The sequence below is a fragment of the Neodiprion pinetum genome, chromosome 5 (assembly GCF_021155775.2).
Source record: "Neodiprion pinetum isolate iyNeoPine1 chromosome 5, iyNeoPine1.2, whole genome shotgun sequence".
Classification (NCBI taxonomy): domain Eukaryota; kingdom Metazoa; phylum Arthropoda; class Insecta; order Hymenoptera; family Diprionidae; genus Neodiprion; species Neodiprion pinetum.
The window spans coordinates 32,957,181-32,983,362 of record NC_060236.1 but is presented as its reverse complement, the minus strand read 5'-3'; the positions used below and the strand labels follow the sequence as shown (position 1 = coordinate 32,983,362).

The following is a 26,182-nucleotide window of genomic DNA, read 5'->3' as shown; positions in this document are numbered from 1 at the left end:
TCCGCGGTTGACACCGATGGGTCGACCATGTCAGGTCCAAACTTCCAATTACCTCACTACCACTCGTCAGTGTCAAAGAGTTCAGTCGTATCTTGAGTCCGCTCCAAATTTGATGGGACACAAAGTTTTTGGGGCACTCCGTTTAATTTAGGGGAGTGCGTGGTCCGCGGAAAAACATTGTTCAACGCTTTTTACATTTCCTTTATTACAGGGCTTTATACCGCTATTCATTATCCCCTGTCCATTCGAGTGGTTAAAGAGAACATAATACTTCAAAACTTCCACTCCGTCGGAGTTAACGATCTGGCACTACTCACAGCCGTCATTTTATTCTTTGTTATAAACAAGCTACGAATAAATATAATCGTAGGGTTAGGATATCCTATACGGGGAACACCCAAGACCACCATCAAAACTTTCCACCTTAGGACGCGAGATGCAGAAGGCATACCTGCATTTCTCTTTCCGCTTCATCCATGTACGCACATAGTATATGCAAATTACGTACTTCACATATATGTAGGAGATCGAAACAGTCTCTTGATGCAAGTTATATGCTCGTACAGGATACGCGAAAGCTGACGTCTATCATAAATATCTATACCTACTCCGCCACTACGTCAGCCAAGCGACCAACAGTTTGCTGCTCCATGATTCGTCCACGCCTCACCATCCCTCGACTAGTTTCTAACCTTTCCTGGCAGCTCTGATGTATACGCTATTAGTTCCACAACCTCCCAGGAGGTATGTGATGAAGTCAAGTGACTCTCAGAGTATCAACTTAACTACCCTCCGATGAAATTCATAACCTATTAATTAGATGGATAATTAGATATACTAGGTCGTTGAGTAATCTACAGCAAGGTTGTTAAAATTTGTTCTATAATTCCGAAAGGACATGAATAAGAGACGATTTTGAATTGTCTGCAACTCTGGAGTTGTAAAGGTTGTAGAATATTTGAGTACTGTGACGCAATGGCTGGCTCCAGCAGTTACCGAAATTTGGGATTCTGGGAGGGCATTAGAGCCGAGATTTATGGGTTTTCATTCGTTTATTTTCATAGGAGTTTTTGAAAAATTAAAGAAAACGCGCGTCATAGACGTTGACAAATAGCCAACTCATCCGCGCTACTCCTCAGAAAGATACTCGCACGATGACTTTGCCCAGGCAGAAGACCTGGTTCTTCGTTCTTCCTACTACGGTACTCCTTTACCACTTCCACAATCTCTCCGCCCCCCCTCGCCCCTCACCCTTGAGCCTCCTGAAATCATCCCTTCCACCGACATTTCCATCACCCCCTTCCATCATCACCCCCACCATGAAGTTGGGGAAGGGATGAACACCGCCACAGCCTGCACGCAGACACAGACTGTACTACCAGGGAGTGGAGAATTTCCCGGCACGATAGGAGCGCGCTAGGGGCGGTTGGCGTGGAGGCGGTATCCTTAAGGGTGCGAAAGAGTAACGTATATGTGACTAGGGGCAGCAGATTTCCAAAACCCCTACGCAAAGAGCGGGGACGAGCAAGCCGGCATCGTCATCTCAGTAGACCCACGGTTTCCGGACTCTACGGACAAACCAGGTAAGCAAACCCCATCAAATCCCGTTATTTACATTAAGATATCTATTTCCTCGCGAAGGGTTCACCCTCGAGCCGATTCATCACGGTGTCATGAGGAACGAATTTCACTTTCCCGCGTCATTGCGATTTCATCTACTCTACTGAGGTAGTACTCGATTTTTCATATCTCCAATTCCATCGTTATTGTGTCTTGGCCTCTCAATGTTGATGCTACACGACTTGAGGATACGCGAATCGTAATGTCATTTGGATGATAACGAATCACAGCCGACTATTGTCATTGACTCGTTTGTGAATGGAGGATGAACCAAAAGCTCAACAGAACAGTGGTTTTTCTTGTTCTCAACTGTTACACCGTATTCATACGTCGAAACTCTAATACGGCCATACCTTGTAGATGAGCGTGAGACGAAGCAAAGTTATGAATGGACGAAAGCTAGCCGAGGGAGATTCATTGATTGACAATAGCAGCAAAGGGAACGTATAAGCCACTTGTTGCAACCCAAGATGTACCATTGCAGAAGCTTGCATAAGTGTAAAGTCGTGTTTTTCGTAACCCAACGAGAAATTCTGTTTTTTACTTATTTCGTGATGATTCGTGTTTGTGTATCCATCTGGAAACTCCCGCGTGTCATTCGTGGATTATAAGAAATTCAATTTCGGTCGATAAAATTACACCGCAATTTATTTCCCATCCCTATATTCTTCGATGCGAGTATTTATCACTGATGCGCGTTAAGCACCAAACGATATAATAATGGCCTGATAAAATTTTATACCGCGATTGGCGTATCGATTCAGGTGGAAAAATATTTCGCGATAAGTTAAGATGCTCCCCAATCGAAAGCTAACGACCGTTTTTCCGAGATTGATTGAAGCTTCCGAATCACCGCGGATCAAACTTACACCAGTAACCCGGAGGGTTGCATATAACCAAATTCCAATCAATGACTGGCATCGCCGGTTAACCATTAAAAAATATTTTACGTCTGTCTTTTTCTTCTATATATATATATAAGTGAAAGAAACTGTCTATTCATCACATCGATATAGTTATTAATTAATTCATATGATTTTGAAATTTATCTGGATTTACTGGTCCCTCGAAACCGATATTAATTTCAGCAGGTATTTTTCAATAAGCACAACGACGGTCGAAGCTCCGTGAAATGTTAATATGGTTAACGATTGATCCAATCGCGTGCATAGTTTACCTATAATCCTATTACGAGCAAGCTGTGCTGTGCCAATAGCAATAAACCACGTCAGTTTACCCGTCGTGGTTTTGCGTTACTGTACAGTCTTAAATCACTTCGTCGTTTACGTTCTCTCGGGAATGCAGCCTGATAAAAGTCGAAAGATAACATGCAACGAAATAGATATATATATATATATATAATCATGATTTAAATTGCAGAAGCAATTCTACCTCTACTTTGTGGATAAACGATATTATTTCATCTGAAAATTACGGAAACCGAACCAATTCCAACGGTACGATTAATTAACTTTTATCAAATACTCTCTGTTGAGGTACTTGAATTACTGGAAATACCTTTTACTCAAGAGCCGCGGAGGCAATCTGAGATAAGAACCTGCTCATTTTCGGACTGATTGTCAATAATTTAACAGCTTGAGTAGAAACGGAAGATCCAGGTCAATTTAAGATAAGAATGAGCTCATTTTCAAACTCATTATTCACGATTTACAAGTTCAAGCACGAACAAAGCAAGTTCGTTTAGTGCCGATAATTATTTAGTTGACGTAAAAACTGACCGCTAAACGATATGTGCAATATGATGTAGTCGAATTTTGAAACGTGCATGTGTAGTTTGGCAGTTATTTGTCAGTACGAAATACGACTTGTGGTTACTTTAAATTTAACAAGTACTACAATGTGATATATTACGTGATACTGCTCTGATTATAGGGATCAAATGAAACGAGTGACTGAAAAATATAAAATTCGCCGGATAACATCTCTTTGAGATTATTTCTTTTTTCCACAAGCGATGCTGAAACGCTGTGATGTTTTTTTTTTGGTCCCTTCCCTCGGGGAATATATCGGCTGGAACATGTTGCGTAGAGATATCTGAATTCGAGCAGAAAGTATAAAAATGAAACTGAAAGACCACCCGCGGGTATATTTTCAACGAGTTGGCAAATTTCCGTCTTGTGCGATTGAATCTCCATGCGTAATGCGAGGATAAAGTTAGGTTAAGTTAAGTTGGGTTCGAACGACGTCTAACTAAGATCCCTTTTAAGTAATCCGGTATTAGCACAAAACCTCTCTTGTCGTCGGAAACATGACGGTCCCACTTGTGGCTTCGGCTGAAACCGCAATTTCTGCGGACGCAGAATCACCTGCAGGAACGACCATTGCCTGGTTAGATAGCGTTAAGTCGCGTGAAAAATGGTGACAGAGGTGGGATTACGGGCTCGTGGTTCAAAGTCGAAATAGGCTCTGGAGAGACGAGAATTTCATCAAGGCCAAAAGGTTTCGGGGAATATCTGAAAACAACGTCATATTCTTACTTGTAACCCTTATCCGAAATCCCGCTCCTTGAGCCCTGAAAAGAGTGTTCTCAGCACTGCATCGAAGTCTAAGCTTCGATTTTGTTCGGGATCGCTAAGCCGGCTTTTGTATTTTTCTTTGCTCCAGTACGCGGTGGGTGGATAGGTTACTAATTGAATACGGGAATAGAAGCAGACGAGCTTTCCCAAAACTCATTGAAAGCTCGTTTCGCGCGTAGGTTTACGCGTGGAGTACAAATCCGACAAATCTTGAATTTATCTCGAAATTTTTGAGAACCTTCTATCAGCGTGATAAAAAATTCTGTTATCGTCGACAAATTGATATCTCGGCTTCTTGCGTACCGTTATATATAACCATATCTCATGCTACGAAATTAGAAAATATTGTCCAAACAACGTTGATAAATTTTGATAACGGTTACTGAAAATGATGTTGAAACGACGCTCCTGAAAAAATTGTTCCGAATTCTCCGGAAAACCGCTAAGGAATAACGGAGATCCTATGACGTCACCGTTTCACAGTTGGCCTGGGATTGAGCAGCCTTTGATGCGATAGTAGAACAGTCCGGGTTTCGCATACGTGAATTCACGCCTGGAAAAATACGAATGAGGTTCGCGGTGTTTGAAATTTCATAGACGGTGGTTTTTTCGAGGTTCTGAAAATAGATAATGAAGGTTATGGAAATAACTTTTCTGGTGGGAAACCCCTTTATTCTCAGCTTGTCGTCATTTGTCAAAGCGCCTCCGTGACGTCAGCCACTTATTGATCCGCCGGGTTTTCCCCAATGGGAGAATAATGCGACTAAAATATTTTGTTAACTTGTTGCTATACCGTAAACGCGTCTTATAGGTTCAATCTGCAGACAGCGTGCTCCCCTAACATAAATTCCAGCAGGAGTATGGCCGGTACTTAATTCGCAACGATTTTTTAGCTAACCGAAGTTTTGCCATTATATTACAGCATTTCTAACGACCCTTTTTTCATCTTTCGTCAACCTGCTTCAATAATCAAGTAGGTATGCCGAGAATGATGATGAGCTGATTTAATTATGGAATATTTGATCCTATTAAACGGTATGACCTTTAATCAATTCATGAAATAAACATGCGGTATATATACATGCATGTACAATAGGTTGGTTCTTAATGGGGTTCCAAAATAATTTATGGTGGGACCTGGTAAATCAGTTTCGAATGGTGAAAAAAAATTCTCTAATATTTTTAGATTTTTCTTTCGTTTCCCTAGTCTCCATATTTGATCGAGATGTTTCAAATCATTCATAAATTCATTCGCTAAATTTCGTATTTTACTTTATTCCAAGGTTATACGTAGCCAAAAAAAAAACCATATTCTCGAATATTCAGTAAGATTCATCTTCTTTTCATTAAAAAATCAAAAATCATAAATGGGGTATTCCATGAGAAACATGTGCTAAATTAATTAGTTCTTTTTATTCAACATGTCAAATGATCAGATTAAGTAACAAAGTCACTTCAATATTTGCATGTCATCGACTATGATATTATGTAGTGTTGACACGTGGATTATTCCATTAGAGTGCTGACTAGTAGCTAGTGTTTTGTTTCAATTTTTCTTCTTTTCGTTTATGTCTGAATGACAAAACAGCATATTTTTGAATAATTTGAAACTTCCCGCTTGAATGGGGAGACTAGAGAAATAAAATAAAAAATTGAAAAAATTAAGCATATTTTTTTTCACCATTTAGAACCGATTTGACGGGTTGCATCATGGATTTGTTTTTTGAGTTCACATAAGGACCACCCTAATGTACAATGTAATTATTTAAGAATCGTATCTATACATTTGAGTAAAACTTTGCAACGAGTTCATTGTAAAAATAACTTTCCTTTTCAACTTTTCAATGAGATAAAACCTTTTACGGGTGATGATGATGGAAGAAAAAGTTTTCGAACCTTCCAACTTTTAACAGCAATAAGGTAGAGAAAAAACACACACGTAGGTATACACGCAAAGCAAGTTTTTCCCCAAGAACAAACCCAAGCCATATAGCGATAGTCGAAGCGTAAAGATCTTAGTTACTAAAGTCTCTCTTTTTCTTCGTTTCTTCATACTTTCCTCCCACGTTAAAACTCGTGTAAGGTTTTGGCGTTATATTTGAGCAGAGAACATCTCTTGATACCCCCAACCAACCTTCGACACACGAAACCTTATTTACAGTTGACTTTGTACAGGGTGTTGAACAATAGGAGAAATCTCATCCAAGCAACTTCCGTCAAAGCTTTCTTTCTGCTCGTAGCCGTTGAACATCTTCTGGAATGGCATCAGACGAGATCAGAGCCAACGGTACACATTCACTCATTCACTTACCAACCATCAAAATAAATTGATTGAAAATTTCTTGCCGAAGCTTGATTGAAAGCTCGATTGCTTTACATACCGATGTGAATCTGGACACGTACATCTCGTTGTACACTTACAGCCTCGTAATGCTTCAGTGCTATTTTGAGAAGCATACAGCGATGGTTAAGTTCCTGTAATACTCGCTCGATGAACAACGATTACTTATGTCTCAATATATACTGCAGCTGCTGGTACTGCGGCACATATTTATCCGATTGACCATCAGCAGGTCTGTCCTCCAGCTTTTCTTCGGAAAGCACAATAAGCCCTGTCGAGTGTTTGGAGACTCAAGGATGTGCGCTGAGTTGGTCTGGCATCAGCGTGAATCAGTGCCGGGATTTCTTATCAACATGCTATAATGAAGACCACCCACTCGAGCTGGCCGAATGGTAGTCTAATTGTATTTACTTCGGGTCTCGTCCTCCTCCTCCACCTCCTCCTCCTCCTCTTCCTCTACTAAAGGACTATATTGTCACAGTCGTTTTGCCGGTTTAACTGGTGAGATGAAGAGACCCTGCACTATTGCAGATTAGAAAGACCGTAATTCTCATCTCCATTAACCGACAAATTCAAAAGAATTGCGGTAGTGTTAATATTTTTTCTTCCTTTTTTTTTTTTTTTTTTTTCAACACCAACCGTCAACCCCTGATGAACAAACTTGTTATCTCGTGACAAACTTCTCCGTAAGCTTTTCTCAATATACCATACAAACCTCGTTCAGAGGATCCGCTTTGTGCTCGACAAGCACGCCGCAGATTTTTCGATTAAAATTAATTAGTTTACCTTTGAAGCGGCCGGCCGATGCAAACATAACTAAACTATGTTGGTCGAACTTGATAGCAAGGCTCGTGGTCGATCAAACTGAGTTAGAACAGACCAAACAGAATGCCTTATAGACCTTGGAGTCTAGAGGGTCAAGCTCCATCTGCTAGTTCAACCCAATGATTACCGTATAAATCGATGTCCACTATCAATACCCGCGAGGGTCAGAGAACAGCAGAGAACTTAATTCAGCCCAACAAAACTGTTTGCAAGGTCGAATAAAGATTAAAACGTAATCTGGTAGTTAGATAATATATACCGACCCTGATTATTCATCGGGACCGCTGTAGCTTGTTATTAGAATTTTATGCCGGTTTGTTAAGGGTGGGGGGGCACAGCTTGGTCGATCTTAAAATCATACCTATTTTGCAGAGTTTTTTTTTTTTTTTAAGCAAATGAAAACACTTGGAACAATTTCAGTTTAGGGGCTTTATTATTTATAGTTTGTAGAACATTTTAGAATATTTCTCATTGACAAATAGAAATATTTTTGGGAATTAAAAACACTCTTTCGGGTTCGAGATCGTAGCCGAAATACTAAAACATTTTTTTGCCCCATATATATGTATATAAGATTATGAATAAAAAATGTCATGTTTCGACCAAAAAATTGTTTCAAAATTTGGATAAAAAAAATTCTAGGATTGAAACTCAAAAATCTAGCCACGAGTTTGAATCGATGAACAAATTTTAATGAATGCGTCAAAATTTCAAGTTGATCGGATAAAAATTCACCAAAGAATCTGTGCCACCGAATTGAAAACGTGGTCGTTCGCTGCCCATATGCGTCATACCGCCACTTTGTTATTAATGCAATGAAAAAATTTCAAAATGTTCTTGAAATTATAAATAATATATAAAGCTCTGGAACTCAAAACTTGCTGTAAGCGTTTCATTAAAAAAAACGAAACTCCTAAAAATAAACATGATTTCATACCGTCCAAGCTGTACCCCCCCTCCCCCTTAATACGCCCGACACGCGCCAGTCTCAGAGCTTTGATTAATTACCTGTTTTTGACTCTAATTATGCAGCGGAGAAATCATTGCGTACAGCTGTAATGCGAGTATCCGCGAGTTTCTCTTGAATAATTAGCCAGTAATAAACGTGCTCGCAAAAGCCGGATCAGACATATCTATAGTGGAATGCAGTTTAATATCCGAGCGAATTTTTAACCGAGGATATAATCACGAATCATTATGGACGGACAATTGCGGAGTTGAATTGAATGGGTCCGTTCAGTAATGCGACAACCCCTGCAGGGTGATTTATTTCATCTTAAGAGTAGGCTTAATGTTGGAGAAAAGTGACAGGTTTTTCTTACCCGCCTCCATTCGGACAGCTTCGAACGGTGCGGAAAACCTCAACCCTCCGTGTAAGTTTATCGCAATTTACAATCGATCGACCGCAGAAATCGCCCGTGTACATGCTTATTCGGACAAGTTTCACGGCTGGCGGTGCGGTTTAAGGGGAGCTTTCCGTTCCGCCCTATCGATCTCCCAAACTTTTGTGACAGCATGTTTCACCGGCATTCACCAGACGCCACTAATTCAGACACCCACAAGTGTCGGAATTAAAGAGTTTGCTCCGTCCCACGTTTATTGTGTACCACCCAGCCAGCCAACAATGTATGTACCTATTACCCTACCGAACCGTGTATTAAAAATGGCTTATTTGATGTCATCCCCTCAGGATTTACAAAAGAAGGTCATATATAAAAGCCGGTGCATTGTAGTGTCTGACACAATGTGAAGAGAAGAAGGCGAAGAAGAAGCAGAAGGCAGAAAATGCCCGTTCACCGTTATTGTGCCTCCCATAGTGCAGAACCGTATATACATATAAGTTACCCGACTTAATGGGTTGTTATCGGAAATGAATGACGGGGCAACCGATATCTCCTCTCCTTTTTGTCGTTGTACGCACACTGTTAATTTTTCCTTCACTGTAAAATACGAGCATTCGACACTTATTGTTACGGCACGCGAATGAACCACTAAAAGAAACCCCAATCAGCTCTGTGAAATGAAATTCGACAATTGATTAAGTCCCGGGAGAAATGTGCAGGTAGAGAGTTTGAATCGGCAAATATCCGTTGATTGGACTGGTCGTTAATCGCATCAGTTAATTCACGGGGTAGCAGGAATATTCGTGCTAATTCTGAGAAACGTTGACCGTTTTGACTCTCGACTATTCCCACAGAGATTTAAAATCGGAGGAACGTGTGCAACGAAGTTTTTCAGTTTGGACTTACTTCGTGCATTATCGTAGTTTGTATAATTGTGACAAACTTTATTTATCGTCTATTTTCATCGATCCGTGATAAATTGGAACGTGCCCTGAACCATTTTTGCATGCGTGTTCGATTTGTTCGAATGTTTGTAAATCATCTATAAGTGGTATATATAACGGCATGAAATTGATTTTTCGAAACAAAAGAAAAGATGGAACGACAGGTTCGAAAAGCTCCTGCAGCCGGATAACGTTAAGTGCTTTGGAATTCAGGCCACATCACCGAGCGTCCAGTTTCAGCTGCTAATCGAATTCCAGCATCGTTTCCAAGTCTTCAGGGGTTTCCTTCGTGAAAAACGAAGGAAAACTCCTGGCTTCTCTTTGTTATTTGCCCTCGTTACGCTGCTCCAATATACCGCTATATATATATAACCTCGCAATTCCATCTCTCATAGTTCCTGCATCTTTCAATTCGTTCGAATCGACGAGAAACTCGAACTTGGAAAACTTTATGGTAACACAAAACCTCGCGCAAGCCTGTATTGTTGCCGCGAGTTATATGGGTCGATGGTTTCGTCGGAGAAGCCTATGCTCAATTATCATTTTATCACACCGTCCTGTAGTTAACGTTTGACGTCACTGCAAGCCCACGCGCCGATTGTTGTTTCCGTTGTTTAATTATTCATCTATTCATTTCGCTCTTACATTTTAGCCTTTAAACGGTCTTTATAACCCATGCATCGTTATCACTCCCACGGACCTTCCTACCCTACGTATGAAACCGGGTGAAAACAGCAGAACGAACAAAAGAGAAGAAGAAAAAACAACACAGACGACATATCTCACGCCCACACACATCCACCCTATAAGGTATAAAGAGGCTAGAGGTACTATGTACTACCTTATTGTATACATACATATAAAGGATACGTCGTCGTACCGCAAACCATTTACCGCCGGTGGTAAAAATTATCGAGCGAAACCAATACAAGTAAAGCGTAGAGCCGAGTTATATACCATACTAAAGGTATAATAATAAACATGTTGTGCGGAATATCGTAACCCCAGTGAGGAAAATTCTTATTTTTTCCTCTTCCAATTTTTCTCCTTTGTATATATATACTTATATATATTTCCTTTTTAATTATTGTATTACGACTAACGAGGAGCTTTTGTTCAAACGATCAACTGAAAGCTTATTTACATCCAGACTCCAAACATGGTGGCCCGTCGGTATTTATACTGAGGGTGTAAATAATTCCTTCGGCCTTATACCGAGAGGTTTTCTTAGAAAGGACCAGCTCGCAGCGCGCGCGCGATTTAACTTGCTCAATTTTGATTGGCCAACATCCGTACTCGTAGCCTGAAACAAACCTTCACGGGGTACTTCATAAGGAGTACGATCGTCATAGGCTTTTCGGGTTTATTTACGGCCAGAAAAAAGGAAAGAGATCATTTTCTCACAATCTCCACCAGGGTGGCGCTGGTGATGCTAATGTCAGGTTTATGGCATCCGTTTGTTATTGTTTGTATCACGTGATTGCGGCATTCCGCTTTTTAAATTTAAAAAATCTGAAATCAGCAACACCAGCGCCTCTAGTGCAGAAAGATCTTGCTGCAAATTTTCAGCCGTTTCTCATACATCACGGTCGTTCTCCTTATATCTAGGCTCCGTGCAAAACTTTGTCGATAAGAACCAGTGTTGTCACTCTTGTAATTGAGAATGTAGCAGTTCAATGAAAAAAAAAGTACTAGATAGGTAGTAGAATGTACTGAATGGAATTCAACTATTGTAAGGTTATGTTTTTTGCCACCAGGCAATGCTTTCATTGTTTTCGCAGTTCGCACTTGCCACTTACGCAGGCCACTAAAAGGTCTCTTTCGACAGGTTCATGCCCCATGTGGGTTACATGCTATTTATGCCCAGGTTATGATGTCGAACCGCACGGAGGGAAACATACGATCTTATAATATGCTCTCTAGAGAAATGTAGGGTATTACATTGGCATAAACAGCATGTTATATCGATGGGGTTTAGTTGGAAACTCAATATTGCCTGGAGAAACCGCATTTAAGAAATGGTATTAAAAATCATCAAAGTGTGCTAAAACATCTCTAAATCTACTAAAAAATCATAAAGTGTATGTAAGTGTACGATTAAAATGTACTAGAAAAGTACAATTGTACCAAATAGGGGAAAGGGGAACACGTTGACAAGTGGCCACGGTCTTCTATATAGGTCGGACACTCCGTCTCTAAAATCGTAAGGGAATTGAAACCGAAGTTGTGAACTTTTGCCGCATTTTTGCCGCTAGCGCTAGTGAGGGGGAGGCCAATGCACTTGCAGTAACCGGCCTCCGAGATTGCAGCGCCCCGGTCAAACTAGAAAACACAAGCTTCAAACCGGTTACACGGCGTTCAATGGTAAAGGGACAGGAATGCCCAGACCTGTGTAGAAAACCGTGCAAGTGAGAGTCAATCATAACCTTTTGCGTATTAAGAATGGCCGGATCACGGCGCAGCCGCCGCGCAATTTATTACGCATCGTTCATTCTGTCTACTACGCTAGTAACATTTTTACGAAGTTGGCTACGCATATAAACTAGACGAGTTGCAATTGTCGAGCGGGTCCTTTCAAGAGAACCTCTCAGTACATTGGTTGTCGGTTATTCAATGGTTCAAACCGTTACGTGCTATTGGGAAGGTGGCGCAGAAACCCCTCAAATAAATCAGTATGCCGTACAAAACTAAAGAGCATAGAGATCAACAAAACACCCTTCAAGACCCCCAAGGAATGGAAATACCTACGTCTATTCTCAGATCAAGTGCCTGCTTACGCCCACGACGACTCGAGACTGTACCCTTTGCTCAACCAGCTTATCCCGTTTTCTGCGATGCTCCAGTAGAATATTCGAGTATTGTCAAGCATCGAGATCCCACAGCGTTACTTTATGGGCCCCCGTAAATTACTTTATATTCTCGGAGCTGAGGAGGGTATAAGGCGGGTACAGGGTAATGGAAGTTTTGGCGTGCCTCTCACATACCGTGAACGACCAGAGGTACGGTATAATGCACATCGTTAAACGAAGCAGGATTTCTTCCTTTTTTCTGCCATCTTTCTCGTTTCAATCACAGAAATGCGGATTTTCACAATGGAAATCGGAGGGTCCTTTCATCTTTTTGATCATATACGTACTTGTAATTTCGGGCTTCAAGTTGTGGCTGATGCGAACTCGTACCCGTACTGGTCCGATTTGATGGGTGAGGGCAGGGTTGGAGTTGCGAATTTGAAAAATCCCGAAAGCGCCTAATTCCGAAGTATTTACTTGAAGTAAATGAATCAAACCTATACGACACAACAAAGTTTCGAATGGCTGAAAATCCGACGGCTCAAACTTTAAAATGCAAGATTCCAAAAAGAAAAAAACGTTTCGGTAGAGAAAATTCTAAAAATTAAAATATACTCACTCAGCATAGTTTACTCAACGAGTGGGTGTAAACAATCAGAAACATTGAAAATCCGAATGATCAGGATTCCGAACGTAAACATATCGAAAATCCAAAACAAAAAAAGCTCAAAGTGCTGAAACTTCACCGAGTAAGAAATTTATAGAATTGAAAATCTTCGTTCATTCGGAATTTCGATGTTTCGGATTAAGAAATTTTCTCATTCTAGCACTTTCGGAACTTTGACTTGTCGGAGGTATGTCCCTTCGACCTTTCGGAATTTTTCTCTTTCGGAGATTTGAGCCTTGGGTTTCGGACCATTCGAAACTTTCATATCTCCTCAAAGTTTTATTTCCTTACTTTAACTTTGACCACATAAAAATTCGGAATTTGGGACTTTCGGAACTTTTCAAATTCGGCATTACAACCCCGCCTCGATTGCTGAGTGTAATATAAATCCGCGTATCCCGCACCTGCCTGAAGCAAACAGAGTGTTTGATTCGAAATAAACCGAGTTTCATATGCCTGTATACACTGTAAAAAATTTGCGGTGTAAACAAGCTCGGAGTTGTTGTTTAGGAATATCGGTGTCACAAACAACACCAATAAAGTGTATGAAAGACTCCGGCGATGTTGTTGTAATTAAAAATGGTGTTATCTTAACTAAATCAACACCATCTGCAGTGTTTAACTCATACTGACACCTTTTGGTGCAATTTGAATGACTAAGGTATTGATTCAGCCTCTTCAGAAGTTAGTAAGCAAGCTCGGTGTTATTGGCTGGGAATTTCGGTGTCACGAATAACACCAATAAAGTTTATGAAATACTCCGGCAATGTTGTTGGGATTAAAAATGATGTCATCTTACGTGAATCAACACCATCTGCAGTTTTTTACTCAAACAGACAGATTTCGGTGCAATTTGAATGATCAAGGTGTTGATTTACCCTCTTCAGAAGTTAGTATATCTTCAAAATAAAAATTCTCATAGTCACAATGAGCCTCGTCTGTGGTACGAGGTATACTCACTCTCTAGATGTCGGAAATCTTCGCACATAACTTCAGAATTGTATTCAGTGATTATATCTCACCGTGCGCGAGATTACTCGGGAAAAAAATAGTCCGCCCTAACACGATAAAATTAAATAAAAACAAACAAATTACAATTCGAATTTGATCCAATAAGATTATATCAGATTATACGCATGTATGTATAAATTAGTATATATTATATGGGCAACATTTATTCGCTAATTCAAAATTTAGCACTATATGGTGTCGAAAATGACGAGTTACGTGTGTTTAACAAGCTGACCGTGAGCCAGCCCTCGATCTTCCCGTTATCACACTGCAGGTTCCAAGTTGACGGAATAAAAAATTATTAATATCCAATTCGAATTTCGAACTACAAATTCAGATTCGTGATTGATGTGTCGAAAGTCCTTGGATACCATATTACATGAAGATAATATGATTTTCTTTTATTTTGAACCACTATAATGGATCCACCATTATGAATTTGGGAATTCTGACCTTGGATTTGTTATCGGTGACCCAAAAAACCTCCGACTACTAATTTCTACCAAAATCCGAATATTTTTAGATTTTATTCCACCGTATTGGATTCGCCATTTTAGATTTTGCAAATCTGATCCCATATTCGTGATCAACGACCCCAGAAATCTCATGGTACCAATTTTCATTCAAATCCGTTGATCCATTCTCAGGATATTTTTATTTTATTTTTCGGAGATTTGTTGTTCGAATAATTCAAAAAGTACTGAACCGATCAAAGCAAAAATCTAATCAGTTCTAAGTTTTGAAAAGCCGCGTCGATTGGGACCAAAATCATTGAAATGCGGTGCCTCGTTTTTGAGATATCGTCGGATAAAAAAATTGATCAGATACGTATATACATACACACATACACACACACAGTCGTCCGTCCGAAAGCGGTCGGAGATGATTCTCTGGATCTTGAAACGTCAAGATTTAGTGAACACCTAACTTTTCATTTTCGGGGTGATGACAATAATTTCCTTTTTTCTCCGAAAATGGAGAAACGGGAAGTTAAAAAGCACCAAATAGTGTTGCTTCCAAACCGAAATGCAGTCTATAGAAGTTTTATAGAAGTTCACACCGTCGATTGTTTACAATGTGTTGGTTTGACGGCGATGGTGTCAACCTCAAAATCCAAGTCTGTCACAGAATTGCGTGTACACCGACACAGTGTTGCATTGACACCGATATAATGTTGAATTGACACCGATGGTGTCAATCTGATGTCGAAAGCTCTTACGCGTACAAGTTTTAACATGCCGCAAGTCCTTAGCCCGCAGTCAGAGAAGCTCAGTTTCCTCCACACGCGCTTACAAGCAGTCGCTTCGCATTTCAGGTAAAACGTGTTGTCTGCCTCGTGTATGGTTCTAATTATGTCGGAATCAGATTTTGTTAATGTTTTTACCGCGACTTTGCTTAATATGGATGGCCCTGAAATGGTAAATGTGTTGATTGATAGTGCGCAGCAAGCAGCAAATGTGCAGGATGCACCGGATAGTGGTGACATTGTTACCGGGACATCTTTCCAGTTGCGAAAGGGACGATACAACGGGGAGACTAAATGGATAAAAGTGCTCACTCCCAATGGCAAGCCCTTGGAATAGAATGATTTTATTATTACAGGTAAGTGTTAATAAATAATATTTTCCAATAAATCGTTAAATGCTATTTTCTGTTCATCTAACACTATTTGGTGTTCTTTGAATAGTATCTAGGGTTCTTTCAACGCTATATGGTGTTATTTTAAACCATTTGGTGCTGACTTGTATAATTGAGTACCAACCAAGCATTATCATTTCATTCCGCGTACTGAATTACCAAAACGCTCGATGTACACTAACCTATCTCCATTTGGTGAATTTATTGGAAATAAATTATTAAATTGGAATAAAATACTGCCACATTCTAGTCGGCATTGGCTTTGAAAAAAATTTTGAATTAACATATTTTATCTATATATAAGTGAAACTTTAGCCCGATATTTTTTACAGGATCATATACAGTAGCGAATTGTTTATGTGTTAATAAAACTATCTAGCATTTACTGATTTGAATTTCAGAAAATATTCTATGACCCTGAAGGCCGGTCAGGTTACATCTCCTGGAGACTGCGCACCCTCAATAGACGTCGTCAGGTGCCAAGTAAAGAAGTTAAAATTGAGCAGAAAGAAAACGTTCTACCCCCAAAAATGTGTACCCTCACAATGAGGAAAGTGCGCAAGGACAGTTGATCTTCCTCCGCAATGCCTGTCCTAAGACACAAAAGAAAGAAATTTTATTGGCACAGGCGGAGGCAAATTTGATAGGTATGACAATTTTATATCTGAATTTTTGTTAGCGAGAAGCGATTTTCAATTTAATCCATCCGATAGAATATACGTGGTTAAAAAAGTAGTTTCTGGATTTCTTTATAAAGTCGGATTTTCAATTGCAACCCATATTGATGAACAGACGGATCTACCCGTATTTCAGGTCATCACTCATATCTTTGTACATCGCAATGTACCATTCGTTATTTGTACCAAATGTAAAACAAAATATTTTAGTGACGAGTACCATGCTTTTGTAGTCGAACCCAAAATTATAAAGACCTATAGTTTAATCGATCTCAATCTGTTGGATCATAAGTATGCCTATGAATTTCATCAAAGTTATCACAAAACTATTACGTTCGTAATGCCGAAATGTCATATTTTTTAAACGTACCTATATGCTACTATTTTCATCATTATCATAATTATAATCTATATGTATATTGTACTATTAGTTTTTACGCCGTTTCGTGTCACTCAATTCATATGTTCATATAAATGCATACGGTATTGAAAAGTTCCTATCCCGCAGAACGGAAAGTACAAACAATAATGATTAATTATTATTTAGCCAATTTGTTGTTAAAGAGAAAATAAGTTTTGTACTTTTGATATCAAATATATAATATGTAAGATTATTCTAAGGTTCATGTGGTTATATATATTATATATGTATAAGCAAAAATAAGTTTATATATGTATATATTTGAAAGCACATGTAAGGTGTTTACCTATGTAATAGAAATTATATATTGACTTGGATTATCTTATGAATCACTGTATTTTATTTTTGAACCCTACCTCATGTGTCATATATGCATATACCTATATTCATATAAGCAAAAATAGTCGGTTTGCCAATTCTCTGGTGTTATTACCATGGTGTCAATTTTTTGGAGTTGTTCTCAGGGTGTAAGTTCTATAGTGCTATATTGCGGATGTCAATTTTCTGGTGTTATCAACTGGGTGTCAGTTTTTTGGTGTTATTGCCAGGGTGTTAATCCGCTGGTGTTCATTCGCAAGGTGCTTATTCAGCGGTGCGGATTCTTATGGTGTCCATTTCGATGTTGTTATTTCGCAGGGTTCAAATTCCTTGGTGCTGATTTTTATGGTGTCATAATTGTCTGGGCGTCAATACTCTGGTGTTATTCTGAAGGTGTCAGGTTTCGGGTGTTACTGCAATCGGTGTTACTTCGGAACACCAAACTTTTAACACCGTCTGTTAACACCAAGCATGCACACCAACGGAGTGGACTTTTCGGGACTACGCGTGGTGTTAAAATGGTGTTGATTTTGACACCAAATTTTTTACAGTGTATGTGTACCTAAAATCGATACCGTTTCTTGTTTGCTTGCAGATATTTCAATCACGGTGCATATCTCACAACACATATCTTTGGAAAGACTATTTCAATCGTCACACGGCTTGAGGAAAGACTGAAAACAACGTAAAGGTTGGTGCCAAAATTGATTCATCCACGCAGCATGTGTACATGCACCAGATACAGTTCGTGACGCTCCCCTTTAACCCAATCAACCCTTAATTATAATAATTGCCGCGTAAACGGCATCGCGGATAATCAGGATCATCGTATTTGTACAACGCCTGCGCTTCTTCTCGGTAAATAGGTAAGCGCGTGGGTCCCTGATTGTATAATCGAGAATTAATTTAATGGATGGTGCATATCGTGTTCTCGACCAAATTGTTAACTCAATTTACCGAAGCCACAAAGTCATAGCCACTCAAACTGAATCAATTCAGGCTAAAAGTATTATATTCAGAGAATGTTTGTAAGGATTGTATAATCGACTGGAAGCACGTATTCTGTTTGCCTCAAGTCATGTGGTATAAATTCCGTACGAATGGTTCACAGCTCTTAAAACCGGCAACTCGATTGCTCGGAAAATGAAGGCGATTGGTACAGGTATGTGGAGAATGAAGGGATGTAGACGTATTTAATAACGCGACATAACTGCTTGGAGTACTACTGCAGCAGGACTCCTGACGAATATAATTACAGTAGGTTCTGTACGTAATTTAGCAACACCTAGCAATTTATGGGATGAACTAATCCTCTTACGCCGTCAACCAAGCACTAGAGCCGTACACTTGCTTGAGGCAACGACGCCAGTATTATGCATATGGGTTTACTCGATACACTATCACATAGTTCCAGCCTGGCGTTCAGCCTAAATTAATTACAAGTTTCAAATTCTCGCGAATCACCGAAGCCCCCGAAACACGGGATAAGATAGCAGTTTCCTTACAAAGTTAATCATGTTAAGTGCCAAGATTCAGTATCCACGGTGTATATAATCAATCCACAAATACAATTATCCGCACCATTTCTCGCGCACTCTTATATATCCTGTAGCTTTCATTCCCGCGCGGGTAAATACATGCGAAATCGGGCGCAAAGTCAGAATGGAATGCAATTAAGCGTCGAGCTTTGAGCTTCCAACTGTCAGCTTTGGATGAGGAGAACATTATACCAACAATGGTAGCGATTGTAAAATGAAATTTCTTACGGGCCAACGTTCTCTTCTGTGCTTACAGAGAATGCAGGCTATCGTAGGGTTGCTGAGCTTTCACGTGTTGCTCGCGAGCAACATAATGGGATCGAAGGGTCAGCAGTACGGTGTCCATCCGGCGAACCCCGAGCTGGGTATCCCGGTTCAAATATCGGGAGGGCTTACCGAGAAACGGGGAAATATGGAGGAGCCATCTTGCGAGGAGCTCAGAGCCATGTGGAGATACAGCAAGAGGCAGAGCAGAGCTGCAGAAATCACCAACGAAATACCAACCTACCGCGATCCGTTCTCGTACAACGTTTGGGAGCCCTATCTAGACCGGACGCAGTCGTCCCTGGTCTATCGGGGTAAGAGAGCTTCCTGCAGGGTTAAGGGCATAATTTCACCGGGTCATATACATGTACCCGTACATGTGGGGTTCCATAAGCCGACCCGAAACTCGAGCGAATCTTGTGCCAACACGAAACTTACACACCAGAAATCTTCCCAACTACACACTCTTGACACCTGACGTTGACACTCGTCCCCCGATCAATAACATAGAATCAGAGTAAAAAGTCTGAACCAACTCGAGCATTCGCAAGGTACTCTGTCATCATAACAACTCCACAAAGCCATAAAGTTGACAACGAAGCGCTAAAGCGCTTCGAGTACGGTGTCACGTGACCGATTCAAGCACACTTACGATATTCGATCAGTTTTTCGTAAAACATCGGTTAGATTTGAAATATTTTTCGGGATATGTGATCCGTTTGGATGCTAGGAATTGCTCTCTGATCAGCTAAGACAATCAAATTATCGTACCTATGAATCGAATGATCGAAAAATTTGCAAGATACAACCTCAAATCTCGTTTCGCAGCGAAATAGAAAGGTTAAAAATTTATATTATATTTATTCACCCCTAGCTGACCAAGGCGTAGTTTTCTTCAGCAGCACTATCATTTCCTAAACAATGTCAAGTCGATTAGAAGTTTTGAGAAAAATTGGATCAAATTTCGTAAATACTCGTAATTAGGGGATGCCACAGTCACTTTTTACCGACCGCGTTAAATATCACTTGTTTTGACTATACATTACCAAAGCCTACGCATCAATGATGTCAAAATACCGCAGTCAGCGCGATTCTACGTGAAATAACGGATAAGAATGCTCAAAAAAAAGTTTTGTTTTACTTAACAATGATCACTTATTGTAGGAACATATTGACTGGCAATATTCCTGCATGAAAGACAGAACTTTTAGAATATGTCTGTATGGCATTGCATGTAAGATTGCGCTGACCGCGACATTTTCACATCAGTGCTGCGTAAGCTTCGATAATAGTAAAAACCAGTGACATTTTACTCTGCCAGTAAGGATGTCTATGACATCCACTTGAAGTGCAGTCACGTGACGCCGTGCAAGAGAAAGTACCTCCATGGTACGAACTGATCAAACCCTCTCTCTTCACCATGTTGAAGTTAGTAACGTTACCGTATCCATACATCACGGAATGAATCGTTGTACAATTTTAGAACGACTCTCAAGGAGTTGGCTTTTTATATTATGAACATGTTTTCTTTATTATGATTTATCAGCTCAATTTAACACAATCCTAAGCGTATGAAGTAACGTTAATTAACTTCATCGTCATCTCTCTTCCGGTTCGAAGGACCCACAGGTCCTGCCAGAGTCCGCGGAGCGGGTGGCGTGCCGATATTCGGAAGAATAGTCCACAAAGCTCCCGCGGGTCATCAACTGCGGAACGGCATGCCCGACAGAACCCGAGCTTTCGAGGAGGTGACGCGCCATTATGGAACGGTAAATCGTCACCCCTCACAGTCACCCCGTCGTCGCCTGACGAATTTCCGGCACGTGGGTGGCGCTTCGCCCTCATCCCAAGACAGCATCTCCCACGTTCCTCAGGCCGGAAGCTTTCAGCACTTGAAGGAACTCATCCGCACCGAACGAGCCCGAGAACTCCAGGTGATCATTCTTACCCCCGTCAATTTATTTCGGCGCCGGTGAGACCTCCTTCTATTTTTTTTTTTTCTTTTCTTACTTCGCGCTACGGTCCTTTGAGGACTGATTACTCGCTCTCGATTGACGCGATGATCCCATACGTTTCGAGATGTGGAATTACCCACCCTCGTCTTAACTATCATCAGCTCAAACTCGGACGGCTCGAGTACCTACCAAACCGCATCCTCGATCTCCTTCACGGGGGTCGAAAACTTTCGGTATACCGCGCGCAGGGTTCAGGGAAGTTTAGAAGTTGTCGGAACCTCCGTCGGTAAACAGGTCGGAATTCCCATGTAATACCAACCACCGGAAAACTCTCTTTGCAGCGACACCACTCTGACCTCTCTCTCTCTCTTTTGTACGGACAACCAACTGTACACAGGTACAGCATAAAGGCGAATCGGAAGTTGGCGGTAAATAATAAGTACACCTCGTACAGTCCCTTCGTCGCTGTAACCTCACTTCTGCAACCTGTGGATACACACAAGATCCCGTTCAACTTTCCCCCTCACTTTCGTGACGCGAAACACAAAACCGCATGGAAACTTTCTGTTTCAAAGTACGTACGGTACTTTGTCAGATTTAGCGCCAGCAAATGGCCAACCCTCAAATATTAAGTTTAGTTTCGCACTTACACACGAATATCGTTCAACTATTCCCGATCGAAAATCTCTCACTTTCTACGGAGATTGTCACTTTGCAATTCGTCATCTGGTGAAAAAAAATCAAATTAATGCAAGCAGGCCGACAGCTGATCGTTTAATGGATTTATTTGACACGAGTAACTTGAAATCGCAAGAATTACGATTTGCCTTCATTGAAATCAAAATCTTAGGTTATGTGGTGATAAAATGGCGCCGACAGCCAGGCTCTGACGTCATGAGGACATTTTCCAAGACATAAATAGAGGAAACTCTCTGGCCGGTTCGTATTTTCGACGGCAAAAAAAAAAAACAGAGCGACGCGTCGTTGCGATTTAAAAAATACTCAGTTGACAATCGTCTCCCCGGGGCGTAAAGTATCGGTTCTTCTAATCCCAGGAGCAACGTATCGCCGAAGAAGTAGCTGCGCGGGCTGCGGCAATCAAGGAGATGACAAACGGACATAGACAAAGCAAGCCGGAGACTCGTCAGCACTACTTGAACTCCCTGCAGTCCTACAACGACATGAAAAACGTCAACTACAACGACTACGACCAGGTGCAATACGTCTCGAACATGGCAAACCTTGGGCAGTCCCTGTCGGTGAGTTTCTTCGTTTTCCAATTACTAAATCGAGCCGAGTATTTCGTCAGAGAGAACAACCATCGCCTTTATTTGTAGAGAGGCGATCAGTACGGGAGGGGATACTCGCTTCGTTAGGAAAGCAATTCTTTCGTGCGACGGCGATGACAACTGAACGCGATAACGACTCATGCAAACGGCCGATTACAAAGAAGAAAAATATACGGTATTACGATTATGATCGATCGATCGATCGAATCTTCAGCCGCTGTCTTGATAATGATTTTTAAATTCCCGATAGGTACACATTGCATAATCACACATGTGTACTTATCCGAGATCCCGTGAAATCAAAGATTGCGATTCAAGTTATACCTTCACCGTCTCACCGATATTTCAGACGCAATTGCCTGAATATTAAAAGCCACAATTGTTTTCTTATACTTTCTCACAAATTTACTACGTTTTGCGATTCCATTCCACGGTGAGACGTGATTTTTTATTTTGTCTCCTTTTTTAAAACATATCAATTCAATATTATAAAGTGTAGCGAGTGCGTATATAACGAAGGAGAAAAACAAGCCCTCAAATACTAGGAAATTTTCACGGAACACCTTTGAACAGCACCGCTACACTATTATTCGAGATCGAATTATACAACGCGGCTGAGAGCATCGCGAAATAATACTTTTCTTATTTCTCAATTTTTCCCTACGATGACTGATGAGTATAAAACTTGAGTAGCTGAAAAATATTTCCATAAAAATCATTTTACAATCCCATTGTTAGCGAAAAATTTAATACGATGAATCAGGTATCAATGAAGCGAAATTTTTTTTGAAATACAAAACATACTTTTTTTTCCTTCTGCTTTTGTTTTTATTGCAAAACTAGTGATCCCAATATTTATATACCATTTTTTACAAACATATCATTCTTGATCAACGCTCTCTCAGGTGGAAAATTTTTTTATTACGCATAATTTTTTCAATTCAGTTTGTCTTCGTTTCTGAGAAGATAATTAAACTTGCTGACTGTAACTTTCAATTATACTAAACTTTAAGCCTAATAATGTTAATTAACGTGCGACAATATTGAATAGCGTGTGAGAAGCTTGCGTGCAGCGTTGGAGAGAAATAGAAAAAATTTCACGCGGTATTTTTATTATTTTTCTATTCCTATAGAATTTGTATAGTTTACCTTGCACTTCCACACGGAATTTTAAATGAACGCTAAACAATGTACGGAGAATATGATAAATTTTATTATCAGATAAAGCAATAACTCATTGATAATTGCCACATGTGTAATCGCAAATCATGTAAGATTTCCTCTAACAAACGCAAGTTTCTCATCTGCAGGTGTATTGAATTGGCAAAAAAAAAAAAACATTCTGACAATAACTACGTAGTATTTATGTAAGGGAAATTTTTTAAAAATATAATATATATACATATATATGTATATGTATCACAAGAAATCTAATAACCTGCATAATATGAATCAAAGATAAAGAGCGCGATTATCTCGAGTTGAACGCCAAATCAATTATTAAATCTCACAATATATAATATATGACAATAAATAAAATTATGATTAATAATAATAGTAATAATAATAATGATTATGATTATACGTTATAATGATAATGATAATAATAATAATTTAACAACAAATCCAAGTTCGATATATATACTGCAGCTATATTGTAATGCTGCAATTATATACAGATGATTCTTCTTCTTCTTCTTCTTCTTCTTCTTCAAAAAGAGAAAAAAAAACAATTTTTGGAAGAAAGTGCGTCAGATGACAATGAAACGATCGATCGATGTATATGAAATTTGGCAGAGAATCTCAAGTGCTGCCTATGCTTGATATTCGTCGTATATGTAAACATATAATAATGTGCCATCGGATATTCGTCAAAGTATAAAATTTATGGTTAGGATTATTTATTCATCCGTTGATTAGATTTTTTCATTTACGACAGAGATATATATAGAGAGAGAGAGAGAGGAGATAAAGAATAAAGAATGAAAAAAAAAAAAAAAAATAAAAAAAATATCGCACACGGTACTAATCGTATTATATTTTGGCGGTATCTTTTGGTAGATTTAGAGAGGCAGTGTTGTGCTAAAGTGTGCCACTTACCACGATTATAGGTATATTATTTTCCTTCAATTACCAATACGGGTATTCATTGTTGTTATCATTATTATTACTATTATCGTATTTAACATAAATACGTATATATACATATATATTGTTTGCGCGGAGCTGTTTTGTCAACGTAAAAACGAAAATCAAAGATTTAATACGCGCGTTTCAAAAACACACTTGTATACACAATAACAATCGTATTCGGTGATCCGACTAACACGGCAAATGATAGATAATATTCATCGTTACAATTACATAATAATGTAACGGGCGTATATAATGCAATGTTGAGCAAGTGGGGCAGATAATTTTTAACACAGGCATGCCTCGCCTAAGGTGAAATGTGTCAGACAATAATAACATGGCTTAATAATATTGTTACAATGGTCACTAAGCCTGACTAAATTATAAATCTAGGTATTACATTATATTATATTATATTACTAATGCATACACGCACGCACACGCACACGCACGCACACATGTATGGATATTTAAAAAATTGACCTCCATATATGCATATATAATATACAAATATGTATGTATATATATAGAGGTATATTAGCGAGACCCATTGAAAACATTATGTTCAATTATTCATATACATTTTTCGAACGCTTACGTCAGGACGAAAGGTAGGCATGCGTAAGCGTTTAGATATTATTATTATAATAATCCGATGCATATAACACACACACACACACACACACACACACACACACACACACACACACACACACATATATGTATATGAGTATACGTATATAATTAGGTGTATAAACAGAATATTATTGTCAGCTGAAACGATGATGATCGTGACATAATAATTGTTTGACAATACGATTTAACCGAGCGTTCAGTATAAACCGCTGACCAATGGATTAGTAACACTGGCTCCGTATATAATAGTGAAAACGATATACATAAATAAATATCCTTTCGTGTCAGATGTTGAATCAAATACTAATAATTTATAAAAATACCAATGACGTGTAATTATAACGCATTCTTTGACGGAATGAGATGAAAATAAGGAAGTGAACGAAATAAAAAGAAAAAACCAAAAACAACAGCAACATGCAAAAAGAGAGGCGGAAAATGATGTTTATTTAAAAAGAAGCAGGATTAATAATAATAATAAAAAAAAAAAAAAAAAGAATTATTAATTTTATAAGAGATCTATTATATTATTATAATTACATAATTATAAATATATACATACATATATCTATAGCGTAAACGTGTTCGATCATATGATATATTAATAACCATACGTCAAAGCAATGCAGCTAATTAATTCGCAATCAATACGGAGTCCGGTAGATAGTCTCCAGTCTCAATTAACAATACACTTTAAACTTCGGGGTTGGTTTCAGTCTTAGGCTGTAGATCGCAGCCTTGCATACGGCCAATCAATTAGTTAACCCTCCGCTCAACCTACGCTTTAATTAGTAATTTTCTGACCTTTTATTGAACTTTGAATATAAGCTGGGTTTATCTAAATGAATTAACCTGAGTCTATTTATACCCATTTGTCTATCTATAATTTACATTTATTATACTGAATAATCACTAGGATCGATTATACGGGTTAACTAATCACAGGCGAGAATACATGCGTGGAGACGAGAGAAAAGTAGTTTATTCCCGACTCAACCATAAAGTCAACTTTATTTTACCTCAAAAGCGGGACGAAAGTGGCATTTTTTTCCCTAAATCGCATTTGCGGGAAATGTGAGATCATTCTGTTTTCTTCAAGGCGCTCACTTCTTCTGGATTTGGATTTGCGGGAAATATGATATCATATTTCCCGCAAGTCTAAATCAGCAGGAAATACGAACTCATAATTCCCGCAAATCAAAATCCAGAAGAAGCGAGCGCCTTGGAAAAAAGAAA

The 26,182-nt window shown here is 39.3% G+C and overlaps 1 protein-coding gene and 1 long non-coding RNA gene across 2 annotated transcripts; both read left to right on the top strand.

Annotated features, from left to right (window-relative positions):
* Positions 1-1,261: 1,261 nt before the first annotated feature.
* Positions 1,262-25,460, top strand: LOC124219241 (uncharacterized). Its single transcript, XM_046626546.2, has 6 exons — positions 1,262-1,583; positions 17,727-17,822; positions 18,926-19,247; positions 20,554-20,867; positions 21,944-22,147; positions 22,226-25,460. Exons 3-6 carry the CDS (start codon positions 18,929-18,931, stop codon positions 22,262-22,264), a joined length of 876 nt encoding a protein of 291 aa, XP_046482502.1. The 5' UTR covers positions 1,262-1,583; positions 17,727-17,822; positions 18,926-18,928; the 3' UTR covers positions 22,265-25,460.
* Positions 15,494-16,234, top strand: LOC138191031 (uncharacterized). Its single transcript, XR_011177270.1, has 2 exons — positions 15,494-15,679; positions 16,117-16,234. It is a non-coding gene; the product is annotated as an uncharacterized lncRNA (long non-coding RNA).
* Positions 25,461-26,182: the final 722 nt, after the last annotated feature.